The sequence below is a fragment of the Harpegnathos saltator genome, unplaced genomic scaffold, assembly GCF_003227715.2.
Source record: "Harpegnathos saltator strain DR-91 unplaced genomic scaffold, Hsal_v8.6 scaffold212, whole genome shotgun sequence".
NCBI classification, from domain to species: domain Eukaryota; kingdom Metazoa; phylum Arthropoda; class Insecta; order Hymenoptera; family Formicidae; genus Harpegnathos; species Harpegnathos saltator.
In genome coordinates this window covers 267002-289326 of record NW_020229998.1, presented here as the reverse complement: position 1 = coordinate 289326, position 22325 = coordinate 267002, and the positions used below count along the sequence as shown (strand labels likewise).

Sequence of the window (22325 nt, the reverse complement as noted above, 5' to 3'; positions counted from 1 at the left end):
CGTCCTTTACTAAGAACTAACAAATGCGCATGCGCGAGTGTAAGACATTCTATATTCTTTTGTCCCTCATCTTCCATTATTTCATCAAGTATTGCTTGACTAACGTGCTGCGTAATCTTGTTTTAGAATTCACTCCCTTTTTAGAATTCACATAATTTCTTCGGAGTGACAGATTGCTGTTCTCCACGTCAATTCAAAATGGTAAGTCAATGTGCGATACACTTCTTCAATATATACTGCTTTAAAATCGCAATAGCGTCAGCGATCGTTTCGATCGAAGGAGCCGGTCTCTCTTTTACCTTAAGAAAATATATATATACATGGCACATGGTTTCTGTTGAACTTAATCACTGTTTTATCTGTATTATATATACGCGATGAAAATTATGGAATGATTTCTTTCAGTCATTTCTTAAACTAATTTTCAGTTCTCGCCATTTTGATGTCATCGTTCAGAAAAGTAATGGTTATCTCATTTCAAAGTAATTTAAGATGTGAATTATATTTTAAGTATATAATTAAATTATTAGATCATTTTGTTCTGTTGTAAGGTTTCTCTAAATCCAGTACGGATCCTCAAAAATGAAGCCGGGGAGGAAAAAGCTGAGATAGCCAGATTGAGCTTGTTTGTCGGAGCTATTGCTATTGGAGATCTTGTAAAGTCTACTCTTGGTCCTAAGGGTATGGACAAGATACTTGTTGCTCATGGTAGATCCGCAGGACAAGTACAAGTTACCAATGATGGTGCTACTATACTCAAGAGTGTTGGTGTGGATAATCCTGCTGCCAAAATTTTGGTAGATATGTCACGTGTACAAGATGATGAAGTAGGAGATGGTACTACTTCAGTCACTGTTTTTGGTATGTCATTTATGCAAATTTGTCACTTGATTTTTTTTTTAATTGAATTTATCATAATTTCCACATATCTTTATAGCTGCTGAACTTTTACGAGAAGCTGAAAAGCTTATTGACCAAAAGATACATCCGCAGACAATTATTTCTGGTTGGAGAAATGCTGTGAATGTAGCAAGAGAGGCTCTAAAGAATGCTGCTGCAGACAATTCTGGGGATCCTGAACATTTTCGCGAGGATTTGATGAATATTGCGCGTACAACATTGAGCTCAAAGATCTTGTCTCAGCACAAGGAACACTTCAGCAAACTTGCGGTAGATGCAGTATTACGACTTAAAGGTTCCAGCAATTTATCTGCGATACAAGTTATAAAGAAACGTGGTGCGACACTTGCTGACTCATTCTTGGATGAAGGTTTCTTGTTAGACAAGAAGCCTGGTGTTCATCAACCGCAGAAAGTTTCTGATGCACGCATACTTATTGCTAATACATCTATGGATACAGACAAGATCAAAGTATATGCTTTTCTTATATTTGCATATAGATGCAATAAGAAATATATATATATATTAACTCTACATTTATTTGTTCAGGTATTTGGTTCCAGAGTGCGTGTGGACTCGATGGCAAAAATTGCAGAATTGGAAGCTGCAGAAAAAGAGAAGATGAAGGTAACGAAATTTGTTTACTTGAAAATATAATCAATATATTTCCCTGATGCACATTACATATGTATAATTATATTCAGGTCAGATGTCTATCCAATGACATCATTTGGACATTTCTCACATATACAATTATTTTCAATTTCAGGACAAAGTTGACAAAATCGTGAAACATGGATGCAACGTCTTTATCAATAGACAATTGATTTACAATTATCCGGAGCAATTGTTCGCCGATGCTGGTGTTATGGCGATTGAACACGCTGACTTCGACGGTATTGAGAGACTAGCGCTCGTTACTGGCGGAGAAATAGTCAGCACCTTCGATAATCCGGATGCGGTGAGACTCGGAAAGTGCGAGCTCATCGAACAGGTAAATTTATTACTCGATTTAAGACGGTTTGTTAATGCAAATTCTTCAATTATATTGTTTCAACCATGCACACAGGTCATGATAGGCGAAGATACGCTTTTGAGATTCTCCGGAGTCCCGTTGGGAGAAGCGTGCACCGTCATCATTCGCGGCGCAACCCAACAGATCATCGATGAGGCCGAGAGATCTCTGCATGACGCGCTCTGTGTCTTGGCCGCTACAGTGCGCGAATCGAGGATAGTTTACGGTGGCGGGTGCAGCGAGATGATCATGGCCTGCGCCGTGATGCGCGCGGCTGCAGCTACTCCGGGCAAAGAGGCGGTCGCCATGGAGGCATTCGCCCGGGCGTTGCAACAGCTACCGACTGTTATCGCGGACAATGCTGGCTTTGACTCTGCCCAGCTGGTCAGTGAGCTAAGAGCCGCACATAATTCTGGCGGTAACACTATGGGATTAGGTAAGTTTTCTTGATATTTGTTTCTTTGTCGTTTCCGAGGATATTCTATTTTTATGACACGAAGCATTGTCTTTCGATTTTCCGCGTTGGAATGTAGAATCTAATCTGTTTTATAATTCCTACAGATATGGAAACTGGCAAACTTGGTTGTATGAAACGACTGGGAATTACCGAATCGTGGGTGGTGAAGAGACAGGTTCTCTTGAGCGCGGCCGAAGCGGCCGAGATGATACTGCGCGTGGATGATATCTTGCGCGCGGCTCCTAGGAAACGCGTACAAGACAGAGGACGTTGTTAATCTACTACAAGAAAAAAAAAAAAATTGTCCTTTGGGTTCTACGTTGCTTGCAATTTTTCGTACCAGACGTGTGGTCTTCAAAATTGATTAACATGCTTTAGTAATTGTATAAATTCTCGTTACTTCAATATTATTTGATATAATACTGCATTTGATAATATTAATATACTAATTATATCTATATATTGTCACAGTAAATATAGAATATATCTCATCATGTTTCTTCGAACGTCGTTTGAATCATATTTTTAATTTGTACTTTGGTCTTGTTTCTCTTTTTTAAATGCGGTATTATATATTAAAAAAAGGAATACTGTTTGACTTTTCTGTTTTTTATAACAATACAACGGTATCAACGTCAATAAATGCTTCGAGATACAGCACTTCCTTTGAATAACACACGTTAGCAATAAACCTTATTCAACCAGTTTATATATAAATCATTTTTAAAACAGAATGTAAACACATAGTTGAATAAAGTATATTTCACAATGGTAAAGCAAGTAATTGTGTATTATTCATGTGTAATTCCATCTTGAACTTATTTCTCCATTTAAATTCTACATATTTTATATATATGTATCAAGAGGAAAATAAAAAAACCGGACATATTTCTAGTGTCTGTTTCTCTTGTATGTCAACATTAATGTGCATAAATTTTCATGTGTAACATAACTACGTTGATTAATTATTACGTAAGTTAATTATTCTTGCGTAATAATCGTCAATACTGTTGAACCTATTTTACGCGTTTTCACGGAAAATTTGTAGCAAACAACTCTTAAATTGGCACCATTTTGCGTTATTAGATATTTCGCCAAGTGCAAAATAATATACTCACAGCCAAACCATAAAAGCTCATAGTTCTTTGTCGAAATACTAAAGACGTTGCAAGTTTCAGCCAGATTCACTATTTATGGTTTTTAGCGGCAAATCAACTAGTACACGAATCGTAATTTTGAATCGTAGCCGAGTTTATCGAGATTCGGCGTACAAGCGAAATTGATCATCGGAGCTGGCCCGCACATCAACACAATAGTATCAGGAGATGGTGGAAACATGTGATCCTTTATCGTATCAGCTTTAATGAACCCAGTACTGTAAGGCCATCCGTCATTGCTCGTGTCTATTGTGTACCAAAGTTTCAATTTGTCTGGATATTCTTTGGCAATGCCGTCCAGTTCATCTCGCAGCAAAATGTCCTTCTCAGTCTGATTGGCGAATAATAAAGACGTTTGTGTCTCATCCGTGGGGTCCTTTATTATCGCGCGGATCAGCTGTAGCATTGGAGTGATACCCGTACCACCAGCGAGCATGACGATCTGCAAGATTTATTATTTATTTTATTAAAAAGCACAGAAAGTTATTAGCCATGATGGTAACAAGATTTCAATCATTGTAATTTAACAGATGGATATAAATTAAAATTGCAAGAAAGAGGACAATAGTCATTTCGAATTGCAGAAGATCAGCACATACAATCCAAATTACATTACAGTAGTTTACGCGGAACCTTTCGACCATAGTATTTGGTCATCATCAGCCGCATACAAATATCTAACTCAAAAACATATATATTATATGTATAAAAAAAAATGTAAACGCAGTCGACACCATAGATTCCTAATATCGGCTGATGAGTCCAAATAAAGATCTCAGAATAAAATCCACGTTAGCTGACGTAGATGTAATAAATTAGGTCAGCAGTCAGCAGTCACACAGTAAAGTAATAATAAACAAATAAATCATTAATGTCAAATGGATATACTTGCCTTCTTGACATTATATTCTACAGGCGGCTCTTTTCTAAGAAGTTTTATGGAAATTGTGCCATTTCCTTTGTAAATCAGTCTGCCAGATGGTCCTCTAAAATCAATGGTATCTCCTATCTTCATGTTTTCTAAATATTGAGACAATTTTCCACCCTCAGGGAATTTTGGATGTACATTTTTGAAGTATACCTAAAAGTCCTATTTAGTTAGAATATTTTCTTTTTTATTATCTTATTACTACATTACTTTATTTACCTTGATGACAAGATCTACATAGCCTTGATCGTCGTCACTTGAAACAGGTGTGTATGCTCGTATCACAACTTCTCCTTCAACTTTTGCTGTTAAATGTACATGTTGACCAATGGGCAGACCAAGAATATGATTTGGCGTTGGTAATCCAAATCTGAATCTTCTTGTATCATGACTTATTATGTCTTTTTGAATGAGAGGCAGGCTATATTTAACTACTGAGTCCACGAGTAGTATTGGAGCAGACTTCTTCTTCTCATTCGACCAGGATTTATACAGCTTTATGACAACTCCTATAACGATTATTGTTCCTACCGCAGCCAAGATTGGAAGCATCTGGACATAAAATTATGTTTTAATATAAATAATATAACGTTCTCACACTCAAAGTTATCACTTGCTGAGATAAAAAAAATAAAATGAATATCAGAATGATTTAAAGTGGAAACTAATCAACAATCACGCGGTAGTTTCGCAATATTCTCGAGATCGCGTTCGATTGTTCGGTTTTTACTTTGGAGAAACACTTACCAATATTCGTACGTGTGACATCGTGATCGAGGACGCACGTGCTAAGGGAGGTTAAAGAGCAACGCGAACGAATGAATGAACGAATGAATGAACAACAGAGTGGTTAAATCACGGTGAGGAGTCGATCTTGGAGCAGTCGTAGGATCTACTTCCTTTTCTCTCTCAGTACCTATCCCGAGATACAATTTCTTGGAACACAACAGCACTCCTTTTTCCTATCTTATTCTATCCTTTTCTCTTTTTTTTGGTAATCTACTTTGTCTCTCACGGTAATTGTTTAAAATTTGCCGTAACTGAGAACGTCGTGTTGTTTACTTCATTATCGTGTATAAACTGTCTCAAAGTTCGAGGTCGTCAGTCAGAGAGTGACAAAGAGTGAGTTGCGTTGCATTCGAACAACGCTTCGAACAACTAGTTAGCCTCGTGCTGGCGACTTGCAACCGGCGTCTATGCGGACAAATATGGATGAGGTCATCGGAACGCGCTCCAAACTTGCTTATCTGTTAAAATAGACGTCGCTTCTAGCGTTTTGGGAATAGGCATTATTAGGCACATGTATTTATAGTTACGTCACACTAGAAGCATTACATATGCTTTGTCACCGGCCGATGCCGAATAGTCGCCGTGGTAGACTGTAGCGTGTACCGATTTGTATGTCGTTGGTAACGGTATTAATTTAAATTCTGTCTAATTGAAGTGAGTGAACAGTAGATGATGATACATTCTGTTCTTTTTAGAATGATTTTGTATAGAAGAGAAACGAAACTTCTCCCACAATATTCGATTTATATACATACCATAATTCTTAATATCAACATTTTTTTATGAAGTGATTACATATAAAAAAATATAAGTTTTACAGATTATACATTAAAAAAACTTCAAATGTACAACGGTAAATTAAATTAATTTTACATAGTTTGGTATGACGGAATCTTATGAGTTTTAATCGATAACAGAGAGCGAGATAATCAACATTAGAGCTTCTAAAATGTCGACAAAAGATAGTTACAATAATACAAAATTATTTAAACAAAAGAGAAAATATTCTGATAATTAAAATATGCTTGTTACTAGACATGTCATCGTCTAGATTTGATATAATCATTAAAACTGTCTTGATGTAAAGTAGTCAAAGCTATAAATAGAGCAAAAGAAATGATTTCCCTTGTAACAATGGAAGTGCGATTATTTTTAAATAAGTTTCCATATGAATATTCAATATAATATGCGAATACTTTTGAAGTGACCTGATCGATTCATTCATATTTCACAATAGATATAATAGGCGATTTTTGGCGGTCGTTTGGTACATGTACCAGGTTGTCATTGGGTTAGTTCATACTAAATATTTAACATATGTACTAAATATCTATACGGCATAAATGTTTAAAATATATTATAGAAATGTCTCAGAGATATTTGGATATCTCTGGAATATATTTTGGACGCTTGTGCTTTAAGAATATTTAGTACATATATTAAATGTTTAGTTTAGTAAACTAGGCCAGTGACAACCTGGTACATGTACAAAATAATCGCCAAAAATCGCCTAACATAGATAGCTGGTATATGTACCTGAGAATCCGTCGCGTTCATACTTTCCATTTCAGTTGCATTCAAAGTTTTCGTCCGCACAAGCACGTTTTTGTACGTTTCGTAATTTTTCACGCACGTTGTATCTCCGGCGAAGTATGAACAAATACTAATTTATCTGCCATTCTTGGAAAGAAAATGACGAGAGACCAACGTATCACGCAATGAGAACACAAACGACGTATGATTGATGATTACTCGGCAACGGTGTAACTAACATTTAAGTTTCCCTTTTCCTGACGGAGGAACAGATAAAAATATCATGAATTTTAATCAATGTGAACTTTGAACGTATTTTTTTCATCTTATCTAGTTTCACTTTTAACAGCTTATATCAATAAATTACTAATAAAAATAAAAGAAACAAAATGTAAAACTACATATATAATATTACAATAGAAAATATAAAAGGAAAATTATTTATTAATTTACCTTTTTGGTTTTCATTTCTTTTTTTCTTCTTTTCCTTGTTCCTTTGTATCTGTTAGAGTTTTTCCCTTAGGAAAAATTACTTTAAGATGTTCAAATTAACTTAAAGTTACTTATAGTTACCTAAAGTTACTTATAGTTTATATAAGTTACTATAAATTACTTACAGTTAACTGTAGGTAATTTTAAATTAATTTGAAAATTTAAAGTAATTTTTCCTAAGTGTTCTTTCTGTTCTTTCAGTGGTATGTATCTATGGTAAAACATGTCTGAGTTACATTACTGTTTCTTGGTGATTTCACAATGACGTTTATTTATATGTGTAATTTCATTGGTTGTTGATATCACGATACCACACTTATAGACCCATATTCAGAACTATTATTATATATTATTATATAACTAATCAGTACCGCGATTCTGTAACTCGTTATTGGAGTTAACGACACTTTCGTTATCGTTGCGCAGCTTTTGTATACCGTAGAAAAGCTGCGCAACAATAACGAAACTGTCGTTAACTCCAATAACGAGTTACAGAATCGCACCACTGAAGGCATATTGCATGGCTTTTCATTGGTTTTTTCATTGGTTAACAGCGCGCTGACATAGTTACAAGCGTGTTCTGAATATGGGCCATAACGTTTATTTCTGACAACTCAAAGATAATCTCACAGTTTTACGTTTTATTAGTCTTAATAATGCCACACTAAAAATTACCGTAAATTACGATGTAAAATTTAAACATGATACTTCATTTTGAATTTAATAGCCAGACTTTCATAAAGCTCACAAAATATTGTAACATATAGATACATACGTAATATTGTAACGTATAAATACATGAGGAAATTTCATAAAATATTAGTAAGGAAAATCTTTTCGTTATCTTTGTTAGATAATTGTATTTTTTTAGCAGCATATTATATAATTGTTTTTATGTCTAATGTGAGAGAAGTATATATTGATATTAGAGAGAACAAGAAGGAAAGGACCGAAAGAGAAAGAAATTGGAAGAAACGCAGGCATAAAGAACAGATATTTTTCCACACCAATCTTTTGTACCTGTATAATGGTATAATAATTATGCAGCAATTGAACCCATTGGGAGAATTATGGAATACGTAGCGCTATCTTACATTCTTTCACAGTATTATCATAACCGACGAGGCTTTGTCGATAAATCAGGAAATCTACAAGTAACATGGATTGTTGGCCTCTCTCTGTGAAAGGTTAGAACTGTCAAATGCACAGTAACTACAAATATATAATAATTTTATAATAGTGCACTATTACTTCTTTTTAAATAAAATCCTTCCATGGCGATTCTGCATCGCGCCTTGTTTGCGTGGTTCAATGTGCTCATATTTATGATTGTGCTGGCCCTGAGACTTGATCAGAAGATACAATGGAATTGGTTTATTGTTTTCATCCCATTGTGGCTCTATGATAATTTTCTGCTTATATACATTGTTTTCAACATGATCTCACACTGCAAGAATCCGCTTAATAGGCATATTATCAGTCTGCATCGAAAAGTAAGTATTCAAGAATTTTTTTCCCACAGTCAAGATATGTAAACATTTCATGTTGTTATTTTATGGAAGTATAGAAATAACAAAAAGAAACTAATGAAATACAAGATATCTATAGCTTTAGTTTTATCTAAATAAATCAGTGTTTTGCATTTTAGTGCAATATCTTAATGTGATATAACAATCACAAACTTGTTTCAGGCATGGTACATGACTATTGTACTTATGTTCATGTGCGCCAAAGTCCTAATTTGTCTCAAACTTGAAGCACCTCATTGGTTTTTACCTGGAAAAATAGTAGTGGCACCTTTCTGGTTGCTTCTTCCAGCATTAACAGTGGACATCTTCATCCATTTAATACAACACTCCAGATACTGACGATGGATAAATCCAACTTTGCTTCCTAAGTTACCTAAAGAAATGTATGTATCATTAAAAGCAAAATACTAAATAATTTAATTTTTAATGTAAGGAATTAATCCATTAATATGTTACGGATACTGTGCTGTAATTTTTGTAATAAAGTATACAATTACTCTTGTCACAATTGTTAATTATGAATTAAGTGATAATATTCTAGTATAACATTGTTATTGTATAAATATATCCATTATGTTGTAATGTATATTAAATTATATTCATTATATAAAAATATTTACATGTGTATATGAATGTTCCATCTTTGTTGTTTTAAACCAAGTACCTGATAGTACCAGACTTCTTTCTCTAAAAGAAATCAGTAGATTGATTTACAGCAGAATCTGAGAACATATCGTAGTTATTAGATACATACAGTAGTTTACTATAAATACTTACTATTGCACAAGGCCAAATAGGACAGAGTTAAAAATAAGTAACTCTATGGCAGTGCATGTTGTAGTAAATTGCTCATTGGTGAATAGAGTTATTATATCATAAAAATTGTTAATTTATACTAGTACCATTAATAGTCTCTGTTCAGTTATTATATAAAAATAATAAAAGCAGTGAGCAATTGCAAGAAAGTTGCTCTTTTGTGATTACACAACATTCAATCGGTATATAGTCTCTCACCTTGTGTTGTGTTGTGTATTGAATAATTACTGTGACAACCATCTGTGAAGAACAAACTGGTTTTGCAGCATTACAGCTGTGGAGAAAAAGGTGATCCATGTAATTAGAATATAATTATGGAATGAAAGAGGAGAGGCTAGCAACAACCAACAGTCTGTTAACATTGGTTGTGGTAGAGTGTGCAAATTGCACATATTTCTAGTTTAGGATTTTTTCTTACATTGTAATTTTTATACAATTTTATTGAAATATAATTTCACATATAAATATATTTTGGCTAATCTTGGAAGAGTGATAGCAAAAGTGTGTGATAGCCAGTAACAGATATATCTTTCTTTGTTTGATGTATATTTTTTATATCATTTTATGTATAACTTATAAACTAAGTGAGTTTTTTGTGAGAAGTTTATATAAATGTTCGGAATATCGTTTTTCAGGTGACCATGTGGCTTTTTATATTTTTTTATTCATCACTTATACTACAAAAGTCGGAAAGTATAGATGATGTAACAGTGAAAGAAGTTACAGCCGGACATTTGGCTGAACTTCCATGTTTAAGTATTGACGATCATCACCGTTTTATGTTCTGGCAATTTGGAAATAATGACGTTATCGGACCAGGAAATTCTTTAAATGAAAAGAAATATAATTACGAGGTACTGACTGGCAAACTTATGATCAGAGTAAGTGTTTAAATGTAAAATTTAAGTTTTTTTTTTTCACAAGAGCAATTTAATTATAATTTTTATAGGGCGTATCAACAGCAGAATCTGGTTTTTACAAATGTGTTTCAAGAGGATTATTCGATGAATCCAGCTTCAAGATTCACTCTGTTGAATTAGTAGTTAAGAAAGATTGGGAAGATGTTTGGGAAACTGATTTTGAGGTACCATAAGGCAATATATGCAAAAGAAAATAACTGTAATTCTTTACATTTTATTTTTAAATATACTTCTTGTTTAGACAAATTTATTACGAGGATTGTCTGCTGTAATGGTGATAGTTGTTGCTGTAGCCGTTGTTCTTCTAATTATCACCGTTAAGAGAAAGAGAAGCCAAAAATTTTTCGGTAAATCTTTCTCAAGATATCTTTCTCAAGATATAGAAAAATATAGAATTATATAGAAAATAAAGTACGGAGATATAGAAAAAAAAAGTACGGACAATGGATATTACCTTTCAGTTATTTTTATAGATTTGGAAGAATCAAGAGAAAATTCTCCTGCACGGTACCATCCCAATAATACACTAGGTGTTACATCAACTGCTGAAGTTAGTGGTGGAGTCGATAATTCTGCTCTTGATATTGATTTCCCCAGAGTGTTTAAACAAATGCAGAAAGAACAAGCAATGCCATAGATTGCAGAAGAAAGAGAGAGAATAAGAGAGATTATTACACAACATAGTATTATTATATAGCGCACTTGATGCAAATGCTTTGTTCCATTTTCAGATAAGGAAAAAAAAGTTTTATTATTGTACAATGTATTGCTCTGTATCTTATTGTACAAACAGTATTTAGTTTATTAATTACGACAGCAAACATATCTTAGACATGTACAAAATATCATATTTATATGACGATTGAAGTAAGTCAAATAGAAGTTGAATTTGTTAATAAATGATGGTGAAAACAAAATTCTCCGCATAGCCACTATTCGCATTTATAATCTATTTGATATATGTACATTACTCATACCTTGATTGTATCTTATTTACACTTCTTTATCTATACTCTTGTTATTACGAAACTTCCACAGGTGCACTGGATGTAGCATCCATCATGCTATCTTCAATCCCAGTTTCGTCATCTTCATCGTCTTCCTCATCCTCAGGTTCTACTTCAGTCTCAAATAACCGAATTTTCCTATTATTTTCGCTCAGAATAGCAGCTACTTTCCGAGCGCCGCTGACTGCTAGTCGCCTGGATATTCCTTGGAACGGTTTTGACCATGTCACACCGTAAATATCGAACAAAGTCACCGTATCATCATTTTGATAATCAAATACGCATGTGTCCCGTAATGGTACTTGTATGAGGAACGTCGTGTGAGTTTGTTTGTTCAGTGTAAGCAAGCTGAGATAATCTAGCGAGTAAAACTGTAAATCCACTATCACAGTATTGGGGCTTCCCTTTGAATATTCACCTAGATATAGAATATAGAGAAGTTAATTATTTTCATTATATAATGGATGTATAAACTTTTAATTTCAGCTATGTAATTCACCGTGTTCGTGATCCATATTTATTGTCATCATTTTCGAGCCGAGTGACGCAGGTTCCGTGGACGAATATTCGATTTTGAAAAGTTTGATAGACTTGCTGCCGATTTCGCTCATGGCCACTAAGAGATTTCCATCGCTCGTTACAATTTGCGAGGATATGAGAGACACGAGTGACGGCAAAGATGTCGATATCATCGCGAAATGATCGACCAAGCTCTGATAGGATTCAGTAAAAACATTTTGTGTGGCTGTGACTAATTTCGCGTGAGATTGCAAAAGAGATAAGTTGAAATCCTGCTTCACTATATGCGCGTAATCGCGTAAGCAGTCATTTGTATCGAGCAGAGCAGCCCATTCGCTTCCCTCCGGCGTCAAACAAGTCTGCAGATTCTCATGACGCAGATATTGGCCTAATTTTTCTAGATTTACCACTCTTCTGCCATCTGTTCCGGACACGGTCTTGTCAAAACCATGCAAAAATTCGGCAATGAACGTTAATTCTTGCTGGCTCACACGACTTACTTCCGGTGGTATCCTTTCGTCTGTTAGTTGCAGGATGGCTACATATAACCAACTAAAATGAAAGATTAAAAGCATTAACAGCAAATTAATTGACAAAATTTCTAATACATACCGAAAAAATGCTTTGTAATTACGCATACTCTGATCTATGACTTGCTCTATTTCATACGACTTTGCTAAGAAAGCTTCGGCTTCGTTTACTGCATTAGTTATGAGTGTTTCATCGCGCAATCCTATCGCCTCGTAAGGGCCACCTACTCTCACTAATCCTCTCAACTCGGCTAACTGATAAATCAGTGCCATGCCGACGCTGGTTAAATTTTTCGACACCAATTTCTGCAACAAAAAAAAAAAGATCATTTCAGCATTCAATAAGTAACGTATTATTCTATATTATCTTTTACAATACCTGTATGTTACCGTAACACATTTCAATGCTGTGACCAAATTTTTTTAATCCCTTCTCTGTAAGCTCTCGAAGTAGAAAATTCTCTACATTTTTTGTAGGTACTCCAATCATTAGTAGTTCCAAGAAATCTGCAGGCATACCACCTGGTGGATTTGCTTCTGCATAACGTGTGAGTTTTTCATCCATTTCTAAGAGTATCGTTTCCCATGCTTCAGAAGTGGCCATTAAGGTACGTGAAAGATAATCTTTTAAACATTCTATATTGGCTTGAATTTGTGCAATCTAAGAACAAAATGTATGAGCTTTCATGATTTATATTTCTTAATACAATGTTAAATTATTACTTATATTACTTCAAAAAAGAACTCCTTTTTATAATCTATATTACAAATGCAATAAGATATATAAAGAACCTTAAAAAATGCTATATTCCTTTCCAATAGTGGACAGGATACTCTGGTTGTTTTAATGCAACTTTTGTCTCTCCATGTAATCCACATTGGACCTTCAGATCCACCTGAGATCTGTAAAATTGGCCCATGGCCCACAGTAATAGTGCCACAATAAAACATACCAAAAATATACATCAATACTGTTCCATTTTCTTGGCCAACCTAAAAATGGTACATATAATTTCCGATATTATTTGCAATAATCATACGATTACCAACAAATTGTCTTTTGTGATACATACATACAGCATATCCAAAGTATGTGTGAGAAATTCTTTACGTTCTGGTTCCTGATTGAAGGTTCTGTTTAAAGCTGGCAAGGGTGGCAAGTAATCACCCGTAGGTGAAATATCAGTTTTATCAATTGTTGATGAACTGTCACATTCTATATTAGGTAGTAGTAGCCATTTAATACAGACAGTTGAGTCGTTTGTTGGCATTTTTGTTTTATGAATAACATTTTTAGTTTCAACATCAATGAGAAAGAGCAGCTTGGAATTCTCATAACATACACCAAGAAGTTTTCCATCTGGTCTCCATGCCAGATGGGCGATAGTGTCCGATTCATCTTGTGGGCTTAGTAACAAAACTTTTTGCCACGTAAGTCTATGAAGAACAACTTCACCTGCAATGTTTTGTAATATAATAATAGAACATAATGGAACATGATGACTGAAAGTTTTTCTGAAGCTATTCCCTTGATTACAGTTGATTAAAGTCGAATAGAATCTTTATCTTAGGAGAAACACAGGACTAGAAAGAAGAAGAGAATAAATCCAATGAATCTAAATAATTTTAATGGTCTAAATTTTAATTTTAATAGTCTAAAAGCTGCCGGTTGTTAGGCTCTAACCTTTTACGTTGGTGATTGCTAAGAGATCCATTTTTGGTGACCATTGCATCGCTCTTACTTCCGCAGGAAGTTGTCGCACTTCTAGCTGTCTCATAGCACCGGCCATATCTGAAATTTCTTTTTAGACACGCTTTACACAGAAATCCTTATATCATAGGTGCCTAATTTGTACTCCTAAGTTCTGTCATGTTTGAATGATCATACAGTAGCCGCCATTATTATACGCTTTGTGTTGTCAATCACTTGGTACGTAGTGACATACTTCTGTGTAGAGATGGCGCCACCAGGCTAGTGCACGACGCTGCCAAACCGTAATATAAATTCAAAAATATCTGAATCTTTCCTTTCGCGCTTCGGCTCACGATGCATCGGATGGTTTCCCGTTGACTCGGTATTTTAATAAAGCGCAATGCTAAATCACTCACAAAATTGCGCTACAGTGTCGTAATATCTCGCCGTGCTTGGCGAATAATCGAGAAAAGAAACGTGTCGGTCTCCCGAATCGCGTACAAGCGAAAATGCAATTCGCGCGTTGCAGGTTGAGGTTATTTCCACAGCGAAGGTAAGCCATTTTACAAAATTAAGTCCCATTTAGAAGAAATTACTTTGAATATTTGATTTTATGCGCTTTGTGCACCTGTAGAACAGTTCCATTCAATTTCCGTTGTGATTATGAACTGCTTTTAGAGAGAAATTGCTCGACGTCAGTTTGAACCTGCCATAACCCATAAGTTAGGTTAAAAAACTTCGCTACGGTAATAATGACGATAAACCGCGCGAATGTAAAGACAATCGATAAGAACTCATCTTGAAAAAAAATCGAGGACTTTTCGTTTTTAAAGAACTTTTGAACTAGTGTGCATTCGTTCAGAAGTTCTTCGCAAACGAACAAACTTCTTTAGAATCAAGATGAAGAGATGAACATGACTCGAGATTCTGTAGATATTTTTCTATCTCAATTCTCGCGAGCCAATTAACAAAATGGCTCCTCTTTCTCTCGGAATCAAGACGTATATATGAATACTCTGTATTTTGCTCCTTTTCTCATATTTAATTGCATCGCAAGTAATAAAAGTAATAAAACAGAGACGTTGCACACTTAATTCTCGAAGCCTGTTTTCCGGTATAAGACGAGAGGATCGTGAAAGTTTAATCATCCCGGAACAGAATACGCAACTTGGCTAACTTTCGAGGTTACGAACGCACTCGTAAAGCCCCTAGCACAATGCCAGGCAACAGGCAATAAGAATAAAAATAGACCAATCACAATAGATTATTCTTGTAATAGTCGATTGTAATTCGTCTATTTTTATTCTTATTGCTTGTTGCCTGGCATTGTGCAAAGGGCCTAAGCGTTTCCCGCGACTGAATTCTCGAATGATTTCTTCGCTGTCGATTCGTGCGGTAGCTTATTCGCTTGGCCGTTTGCGCATATGAGAACACAGTTTGTGCAGCCGCAAGACGGCGAGTGTTCTAATGTGCAATGGTTGCGACGATAGGTGACATAGAGGTAGAATACGAGAAGACGATAAGGGCTCGTCGTTGTTTAGGTCTGTCGGCAGCCGCCGCCACTGTTGTTGTCGCCGTCTCCGGACGGCGGAGAGATATCGCCTCGTATCAACAGAATATTCCATTGTGACTCGCGTATATACACGTCCGCATTTATGTCGGCACCTGCGTTCGCAGGTGCGAGCGGGACGATGCGGGACGTTTAACGTTCGAATCTAAGTCTCGATCGGACGCGGATGTTCGCATGAAAGAGACGCGTTTCGAACGTTAACATAGTCGTACAGAGTTCGTAAAGAGCGTCGAAGAGATACATACGCATTATTCGCGTTTAAAGTATCGGGTACGCGATTGTAATTGATTTGGGAATGATTAATTACAAACGAGGGAGTCTGCTCTCAACGGTCACGGCGCGAGCAGATCGTTACGAAATACACGCGGCCTAGTTTATTACATTTACGACACGTTTTAAACGTGATGCTATTCAATTCGAAGGATTAAACAGCCCGCAATGGCAGTCTTTGAAAACGTACAACACGACCCCTTCAATAGCCTCTCCGCTCTCGCGCGTTCTCGTCCTCCCGCGCGCGAACGCGAGTGTACACGTCACGGATATTTTACCGTGAATGAGCGCCGCTTAAACATGTATCGGATAATGTAACAATATCATTTGTGCCATTAATACCGTTCGCCCTGGATTTGTAAATTTCATTATACTTGCACTCGCATTGTTGACCGCAATTATCTTTATAGCGACATAATGCACGATATTATACGTCGTTAATTTACCGACTCCACGGTATCGATTGGATCCCGATGAAGCGAGAAATTCCGAATCGGCCAATGAGACGCGCGTTATTATACGTAATTCCGTGTCACCTCGCGCGGCTCGCCGGGCATGAGGAACGCGCAATGTGGAATTTTTCTGTTTAATTTTTCAGTCGCACGCAGAAACCGAGAAACGTCCATCCGCATTCTCATTCGTCTCTTCATCTCTTTCTCTCTTAACTGTTTTTTTTTCGCGAATAGATATTGGAAAATAATCTTCGGCTGTTGACATTTTTCCTATTACGGGATGCCGTCGACAATAAATTTGATTATGCTCAAAGGACGGTATCCGTTTTTAAATATCAAAAGATATCCCAGTGTCCCGCTGCATTAAAATAGATGAAATACCGTTAAAAGAGACGTAAGAGGATGAAATGTGATAGGAAAACGAATTCGGTTACCAAGAAATAGCCTCGAGTTCGTTCGTGGATTATCTTGAAGAGAAAAATCCGCTGGCAGTACAGTGAAAAAGAAAAGTAGTGAAAAATAACGAAGCTTAAAATATCGTGTGCATAACCGTATATGCCGCGCATACTATGTACCTTAAGATTTTAGCGCGGTGAACAGATCTTATGCACGATTAAGTGCAGATTTTCTCTCAACGGAATATATATTCATGTACATATATTTTTCCAACGCAGCTCCAATCTGGGGATCGAGGGAAGAAGCTGCCGCTAGAGGTAGGAGACGCGAAAGATGTCGCGGTGACGGCGGCGATGGGAGCAAGAGACATGGATGGCGAGGGAAAAAGCGGCGCGGAAGGAACTTGGCGAGTACGGGCGAGCACGCAGGAGAGAAAGAGGCTGCGAGAGGACGAGAGGGATGGAGAGGGGAGAGAGAGAGAGAGAGAGAGAGAACGAGAGAACAGTGGCACCATCGAGGTGAGTAAGAAGGAAAGAACGAACGTTATTAACACTATGCATCATATACCGGCTACAGGCTACCGTAGAACGCTAGCGAGGCTTTTTATTGCTCGGAAGATAAATCACGGCGAAATACTGGGAAGTTGATGACTTTTCGCCGCACACTTTACTCTGATTAAACTCCGCTACATCCTCGCAGAGACGTTTGACTCTAAGGTTGTCTCGAGTTTCCGCTTTTGTCTGTGTTGCGCGCTTCAGGCTGGCATTAACATCTGTAACACCGTGATGATGAGGGGAATGAGAGGAAACGCGAGGGAGTGAGGAAACTTTCTAGTAACCTCTTCACGAAATTCATTGCGAGGCAGACATCTGTCAGTCTGAATCATAGACAAGCCATTAAGTATATCTTCCTTAATAAAAGCAGTCATTTTTCATTAAGGAGACGAAATTTTGGTTCTACGGTAACCCTCCAGACAGTAAATTCTGTCCGAACTTGAAAGATCGATGAAGAATCTTGAAATATCAAGTTATATGAAATATCGTTCTATTTTTATGCATTCCCTATATTGAGTTTTAAAGAAAGGTTAATTTCAGAGTTGTGCATTAAATTCTTCAAATTTAGAACACCGGTATTCCTAATTGCTATAATAAATTATTGATTTTTCATATCGAGAGTATAGTTAAATATAGAGTTGTATTTATAGACTGTTCATCAACTATCTGAATTAATAATTCTTATATCAAGTACAGATATAAGTAGACGAGTAATCAGAGATTTATTAAACTTATATGGTCCTTCTATAATTATAATATCACACTATAATTCTAATAATGGAAATAATTGGCGACATTAATTTATACCTTGTTTCTTTTCAAAGATCGTTTCGGCATTTATATACGTATCGTCGTGATACTTGTAATTTCGAACGAACATATATGTATATAGTGATGATGATAACGAGACGAAAGCACGCGCATGACTTCCTCTTTCTCTCGCATCTTAGCGTCGTTCGTACTGATTCTGCAGCGGCGAATCCGTACGTATAAACATAAATCGGTCGCCGCAAAATCGATGGTGTACATACACGCCGTGTACATGGTACGTTTCTCGCGTTTTACCAGGGTAACGTGTTGCAACCCTGTGTTCACCCCTATTTGTACGTCTACGAAATTTCATTTCCAATTCCAATGGACACCAATCTCCAAATTGAGCGCCGTTGAACGCACATGGTTCACGAGAAAGAGAGAGAGTGAGAGGGAGGGGGGGCGCGGCAGGGGAAAGAGCGAGAGAGAGAGAGAGAGAGAGAGAGAGAGAGAGAGAGAGAGAGAGAGCAACCGTTTCGGCGACGAGAGACGGTCTCTTACCAAACTTTATGATTTGAATTTAGAGCGCGGTCGGGCCTCCGGTTTTACGTAAAAGAAACGACCTCGCTTCGGATTGACTGCAGTTATTCGGCGAATAAGAATGATTTGCGGAATGATAACATCGTCGGTATTTTCAATAGTGAATTGAGTGTCGTAAATTTCGATAGTCGTGCGCGAGAGGAAGATTGCATTGCAGCGGACGAAACGCGTTGAAACAAATAGTCCATTGGATAAGCGTGCAATGCTTATTTAGCGTCGGTTTATTATTAACGCAATATTAGTCATTAGCTATATCACCTAGCTACAACACTTAACGATAACTTAACTGTAACGATAATTTGTCTGTATCGACACTCGATGAGAAGATAGTCTCCGTCTAAGAACGTTTGCCTAAAACGTCGGCTAAAGCGAGCTCAGTCTGTTCCTTCAGTTCCCTTCCTTTCACATGTTCTTTCCATTTCTATCTGCCTGAATCTCCGAAAAGATTTTTAACTGATTTAGTGAGTGCGAATCGCGAGCAACCGAATCACAGCTGACGTGGAATGGGAATACGTAGAAGCGATAAAAAGGCGCCCCGTAAGTTGAAATATCAATAACGCGCGTTTGTAAAATATCGCTCAAATTCGGCCGGGCACGTAACGCAAATTCAGCAAACATTCACTCGGAATGGCAGAACTTGATTATCCAATAGTCTTAAAGGGTGCTTTCTCCCCTCCTCTCTCTCTCTCTCTCTCTCTCTCTCTCTCTCTCTCTCTGTCTCTCTCTCTCTCTCTCTCTCTCTCTCTCTCTGTCTCTCTCTCTCTCTCTCTCTCTCTCTCTCTCTCTGTCTCTCTCTCTCTCTCTCTCTCTCTCTCTCTCTCTCTCTCTCTGTCTCTCTCTCTCTCTGTCTCTCTACTTCTCTCAGAAGATATCGCTACAAGTTAGGCGACGAGAGCGGACGCGAGTACGGCAACAGATACCATCTAGGGTGTTGCATTCCATTTGCTGACAAGTTCAGTTAGATAAGGACGCGATGATCTTCCGGTGGCTTTGCCGCACGGTGAATGGAAATTCGGGCAAGCGACTTCGGGAGTTGATAACTCGGATTCCGGGGACGTGCGCGGGACGCGCAAGTGGCATTAACCTCGCATTAGCGCGTTAGCCCAGGGCAAAATGAATTAATTCGCTTGTTATGCGCGAGCCCCGACCTGCATCGCATGCCCGATATCGTTTCGTTCAATTTAATTTGCCCCGCTTTGGCGATCGCTCTTGCTGCTGGTCATACGACCGCGGCCTATTTTATGCGCCCGACGTGTTACCGTCGACGTGTACGTCACCTGTGACGTTCGTATCTCCCTCGCTTATATCCTTTTCAGCGGCGCGACGAAAATTTCCACAAAATCGCGCGACGTGACACACGTGGCCCATGAAATCTCTCGCGTTCGGACAACGCGAGAAAACGTATTTTATTTGGTTTGGCAACACGCGCTTGCGGCTCGAAAGTTCCGAGTGCATCTGGTGTAATATCGCGAGAGAGGGAGAGAGATCAGTTTATTTGCGTCCTGGGGCTACGCTCCCCAAAGTTTCGACTAAGTTTACATCACATTATAAAATATTAACAAGTGATACGACGATAAAAATATACATAAATATAAAGATACAATTTGTGAAGGTTGAGAGAGAGAGAGAGAGACAGACAGAAAGTAACTCTTTTTACCGGATAATACGGGAACACTCCCGACTCGTGGCTGTCACATGTAAGATTCGGTGCGCGCAATATGCATAACTTCCGACAATAGTCGCAATTTTTGGGCGAGACGCGAGGCGCGATACAATATAATACGAATGTAGAAGCGCGAAATAAAAATACGCAAAATGCTCCTGTTTGACCGCGCGATTCATCATCCATGAGCGGTCTTTTCGTCTCGTTGTTTCGCTCCGTTTAAAAATTGAAAATTTATACGCGTTATTGATTGCTTCCTGTCTCTCTTTCTCTCTCTTTTTTTTTAACATAACAAATTGATATATTATTCGTTTCTCTCGCGTATCAAGATGCGCGCATGCGTTCGTCAAATAAATCGTGGATTTTAGGTGAAAAAACAAGCAACCGGTTGCTGCCGTTATAATTGCAACAGTTTTAATATCCGAGATTGCGGATTAGCGAAAAGTACGACGGGAGGAGCTACGTTGCGTATAAACACAGGGACGGATCGCTTCCGCGCGCATGTGTATGTGCGTGTATGTGTGTGTGTGTGTGTGCTATGTTTGTGCGCAACATCGAAATCCGACGTGCACTCCGACGAAGTTATGGCCGAATTGTATCCCTCCATCCACTATTGTACTCTCATTGTGCGAGTAATTAAACCGTACGCGTTTCACCGTCGTCCTAACGTACATGTGCGTGCCGTTTACATTTCGGTGCTCGAGACATCGTCGCGTGTGCGTTGCTTTATCGTCCTCTTCGAGCGCGCTAGGCACGAGCGAGTGTTCCGTTTTGCGGTGAAACAGCGTTTCATCGCAAGCGGGGTGGCCCTTCGTTCTCTTCTTCGCGGTGCGCACAGCACGACGGGGCGGGAAGTGTCGTTACAGCTTTCGGGAACAACGAAGCGACGGACGTGGGCGGGATTTTTCTCTAATAAACGGCGTTTCAGCGCGCGTTAATAAATGGCGGTGCGCGTCAGCGTGAAATGAAATGATCGCTCCGCCGCGCGAAATTAAACACCGCTCTCCACTCGAGTGTGAGAGCGGCATGGAGGGAGAGATCGCAAAAAAAAGAAACACAAAATCCGTTAGCACGCTGAGAACACGCCAACGATCGGCGCCCGTCGCGCTCATCCGCGCGCAATGAAACCCACTGCGTCGTCAAAAGCACGAAACGGCGGTCCCTTCGGATTTCCCGGCCGCCGCCGCCGCCGCCGCCGCCGCCGCCGCGTTTCCCCGTGGCGGCAATTTCAAGTTTGGTAAGGGAGACCCGGGCACTCGCTCGGCGCGCGCGACGATTCCTCGCCGAGTTTTCCCGTCGTCGCGTCGATGTATTTTACATGAGCCGGGCACTCGACTCGCGTATATCGCGCCGTTTTGTCATCGGCCGCCATTATTTCGGACAGCGAAACAGCCAAGTCCTCAGAACACCCCGGCTTAACTTCCGTGCACTTTGTGCACGCGCGCGCGCGCGCTCGCCAACTTCGCTAATTGTGCTTTAGACGGCGTCGCGGCATTTATATCTTCGCCTCGCAGTTCGAGTTATTTCGTCCCCGAAGCGGCACGAGAGCCTGCTTATCGTGCTTCAAGTACGTCAGATTGGCACGGCAAATGCGCTCCACTTCCGTCGACGGTTGAGGCGGATTCGCTGAAGCTCCTTCGCTCTTTCTCTCTCTCTCTCTCTCTCTCTCTCTCTCTCTCTCTCTCTCTCTCTCTTTCCCTCTCTCTCTCTCTCTCTCTCTCTCTCTTTCCAACGGTGCAACAACACATCGTCATTACGGCTGTCGCGCGGTTGAAGGCGCCCCGG

The 22325-nt window shown here is 38.4% G+C and overlaps 5 protein-coding genes and 1 long non-coding RNA gene across 9 annotated transcripts; 3 read left to right on the top strand and 3 right to left on the bottom strand.

Annotated features, from left to right (window-relative positions):
• The first annotated feature begins 46 nt into the window (after positions 1-46).
• On the top strand, positions 47-2673 carry CCT2 (chaperonin containing TCP1 subunit 2). The gene is made up of 7 exons (XM_011144805.3): positions 47-201; positions 552-861; positions 938-1371; positions 1450-1527; positions 1670-1894; positions 1970-2351; positions 2477-2673. Exons 1-7 carry the CDS (start codon positions 199-201, stop codon positions 2647-2649), a joined length of 1605 nt encoding a protein of 534 aa, XP_011143107.1. The 5' UTR covers positions 47-198; the 3' UTR covers positions 2650-2673.
• A 585-nt stretch (positions 2674-3258) lies between these two features.
• LOC105185374 (NADH-cytochrome b5 reductase 3) lies at positions 3259-7036 on the bottom strand. Of its 2 annotated transcripts, none has more exons than XM_011144806.3 (4): positions 6783-7036; positions 4677-5009; positions 4422-4610; positions 3259-3971 (listed from the first exon to the last, which is right to left on the bottom strand). In XM_011144806.3, the coding sequence occupies exons 1-4, from the start codon at positions 6810-6812 to the stop codon at positions 3588-3590; spliced, it is 936 nt and encodes a 311-aa protein (XP_011143108.1). In that variant the 5' UTR covers positions 6813-7036; the 3' UTR covers positions 3259-3587. The 2 variants fall into 2 exon arrangements, with proteins under 2 accessions (XP_011143108.1, XP_011143110.1); XM_011144808.3 differs by lacking the exon at positions 6783-7036 and adding an exon at positions 5205-5859.
• Positions 7037-8418: 1382 nt separating this feature from the next.
• LOC112588412 (transmembrane protein 60) lies at positions 8419-9311 on the top strand. The gene is made up of 2 exons (XM_025298231.1): positions 8419-8764; positions 8963-9311. The coding sequence occupies exons 1-2, from the start codon at positions 8546-8548 to the stop codon at positions 9137-9139; spliced, it is 396 nt and encodes a 131-aa protein (XP_025154016.1). The 5' UTR covers positions 8419-8545; the 3' UTR covers positions 9140-9311.
• Positions 9030-11471, top strand: LOC105185375 (uncharacterized). Of its 3 annotated transcripts, none has more exons than XM_011144811.3 (5): positions 9030-9183; positions 10252-10497; positions 10566-10700; positions 10778-10883; positions 11010-11471. In XM_011144811.3, exons 2-5 carry the CDS (start codon positions 10258-10260, stop codon positions 11171-11173), a joined length of 645 nt encoding a protein of 214 aa, XP_011143113.1. In that variant the 5' UTR covers positions 9030-9183; positions 10252-10257; the 3' UTR covers positions 11174-11471. The 3 variants fall into 3 exon arrangements, with proteins under 3 accessions (XP_011143113.1, XP_011143111.1, XP_011143112.1); XM_011144809.3 differs by lacking the exon at positions 9030-9183 and adding an exon at positions 9737-9904; XM_011144810.3 differs by lacking the exon at positions 9030-9183 and adding an exon at positions 10074-10117.
• Positions 9097-9726, bottom strand: LOC109504026 (uncharacterized). The gene is made up of 3 exons (XR_002162849.2): positions 9578-9726; positions 9421-9487; positions 9097-9173 (listed from the first exon to the last, which is right to left on the bottom strand). It is a non-coding gene; the product is annotated as an uncharacterized LOC109504026 (long non-coding RNA).
• Positions 11463-14511, bottom strand: APC4 (anaphase-promoting complex subunit 4). The gene is made up of 7 exons (XM_011144813.3): positions 14277-14511; positions 13666-14048; positions 13385-13585; positions 12972-13253; positions 12675-12898; positions 12043-12614; positions 11463-11961 (listed from the first exon to the last, which is right to left on the bottom strand). Exons 1-7 carry the CDS (start codon positions 14380-14382, stop codon positions 11558-11560), a joined length of 2172 nt encoding a protein of 723 aa, XP_011143115.1. The 5' UTR covers positions 14383-14511; the 3' UTR covers positions 11463-11557.
• Positions 14512-22325: the final 7814 nt, after the last annotated feature.

Bases quoted from the DNA above. Each gene is read 5' to 3' on its own strand.
- LOC105185375 (XM_011144811.3), top strand. From the start codon at position 10,258: ATGTGGCTTTTTATATTTTTTTATTCATCACTTATACTACAAAAGTCG. The intron at 10,701-10,777 runs GTACCATAAGGC...CTTCTTGTTTAG, and splicing joins TTTGGGAAACTGATTTTGAG to ACAAATTTATTACGAGGATT. The intron at 10,884-11,009 runs GTAAATCTTTCT...TTATTTTTATAG, and splicing joins GAGAAGCCAAAAATTTTTCG to ATTTGGAAGAATCAAGAGAA.
- CCT2 (XM_011144805.3), top strand. The intron at 1,372-1,449 runs GTATATGCTTTT...TTATTTGTTCAG, and splicing joins TGGATACAGACAAGATCAAA to GTATTTGGTTCCAGAGTGCG. The intron at 2,352-2,476 runs GTAAGTTTTCTT...TAATTCCTACAG, and splicing joins CGGTAACACTATGGGATTAG to ATATGGAAACTGGCAAACTT.
- APC4 (XM_011144813.3), bottom strand. From the start codon at position 14,382: ATGGCCGGTGCTATGAGACAGCTAGAAGTGCGACAACTTCCTGCGGAA. The intron at 13,586-13,665 runs GTATGTATCACA...TACCATTTTTAG, and splicing joins ATACTTTGGATATGCTGTAT to GTTGGCCAAGAAAATGGAAC. The intron at 12,615-12,674 runs GTATGTATTAGA...CTTTCATTTTAG, and splicing joins AATTACAAAGCATTTTTTCG to TTGGTTATATGTAGCCATCC.
- LOC112588412 (XM_025298231.1), top strand. From the start codon at position 8,546: ATGGCGATTCTGCATCGCGCCTTGTTTGCGTGGTTCAATGTGCTCATA. The intron at 8,765-8,962 runs GTAAGTATTCAA...AACTTGTTTCAG, and splicing joins TTATCAGTCTGCATCGAAAA to GCATGGTACATGACTATTGT.
- LOC105185374 (XM_011144806.3), bottom strand. From the start codon at position 6,812: ATGGAAAGTATGAACGCGACGGATTCTCAG. The intron at 5,010-6,782 runs GTACATATACCA...TTTTATGTCCAG, and splicing joins TGAACGCGACGGATTCTCAG to ATGCTTCCAATCTTGGCTGC. The intron at 3,972-4,421 runs GCAAGTATATCC...TAAATCTTGCAG, and splicing joins TAGAATATAATGTCAAGAAG to ATCGTCATGCTCGCTGGTGG.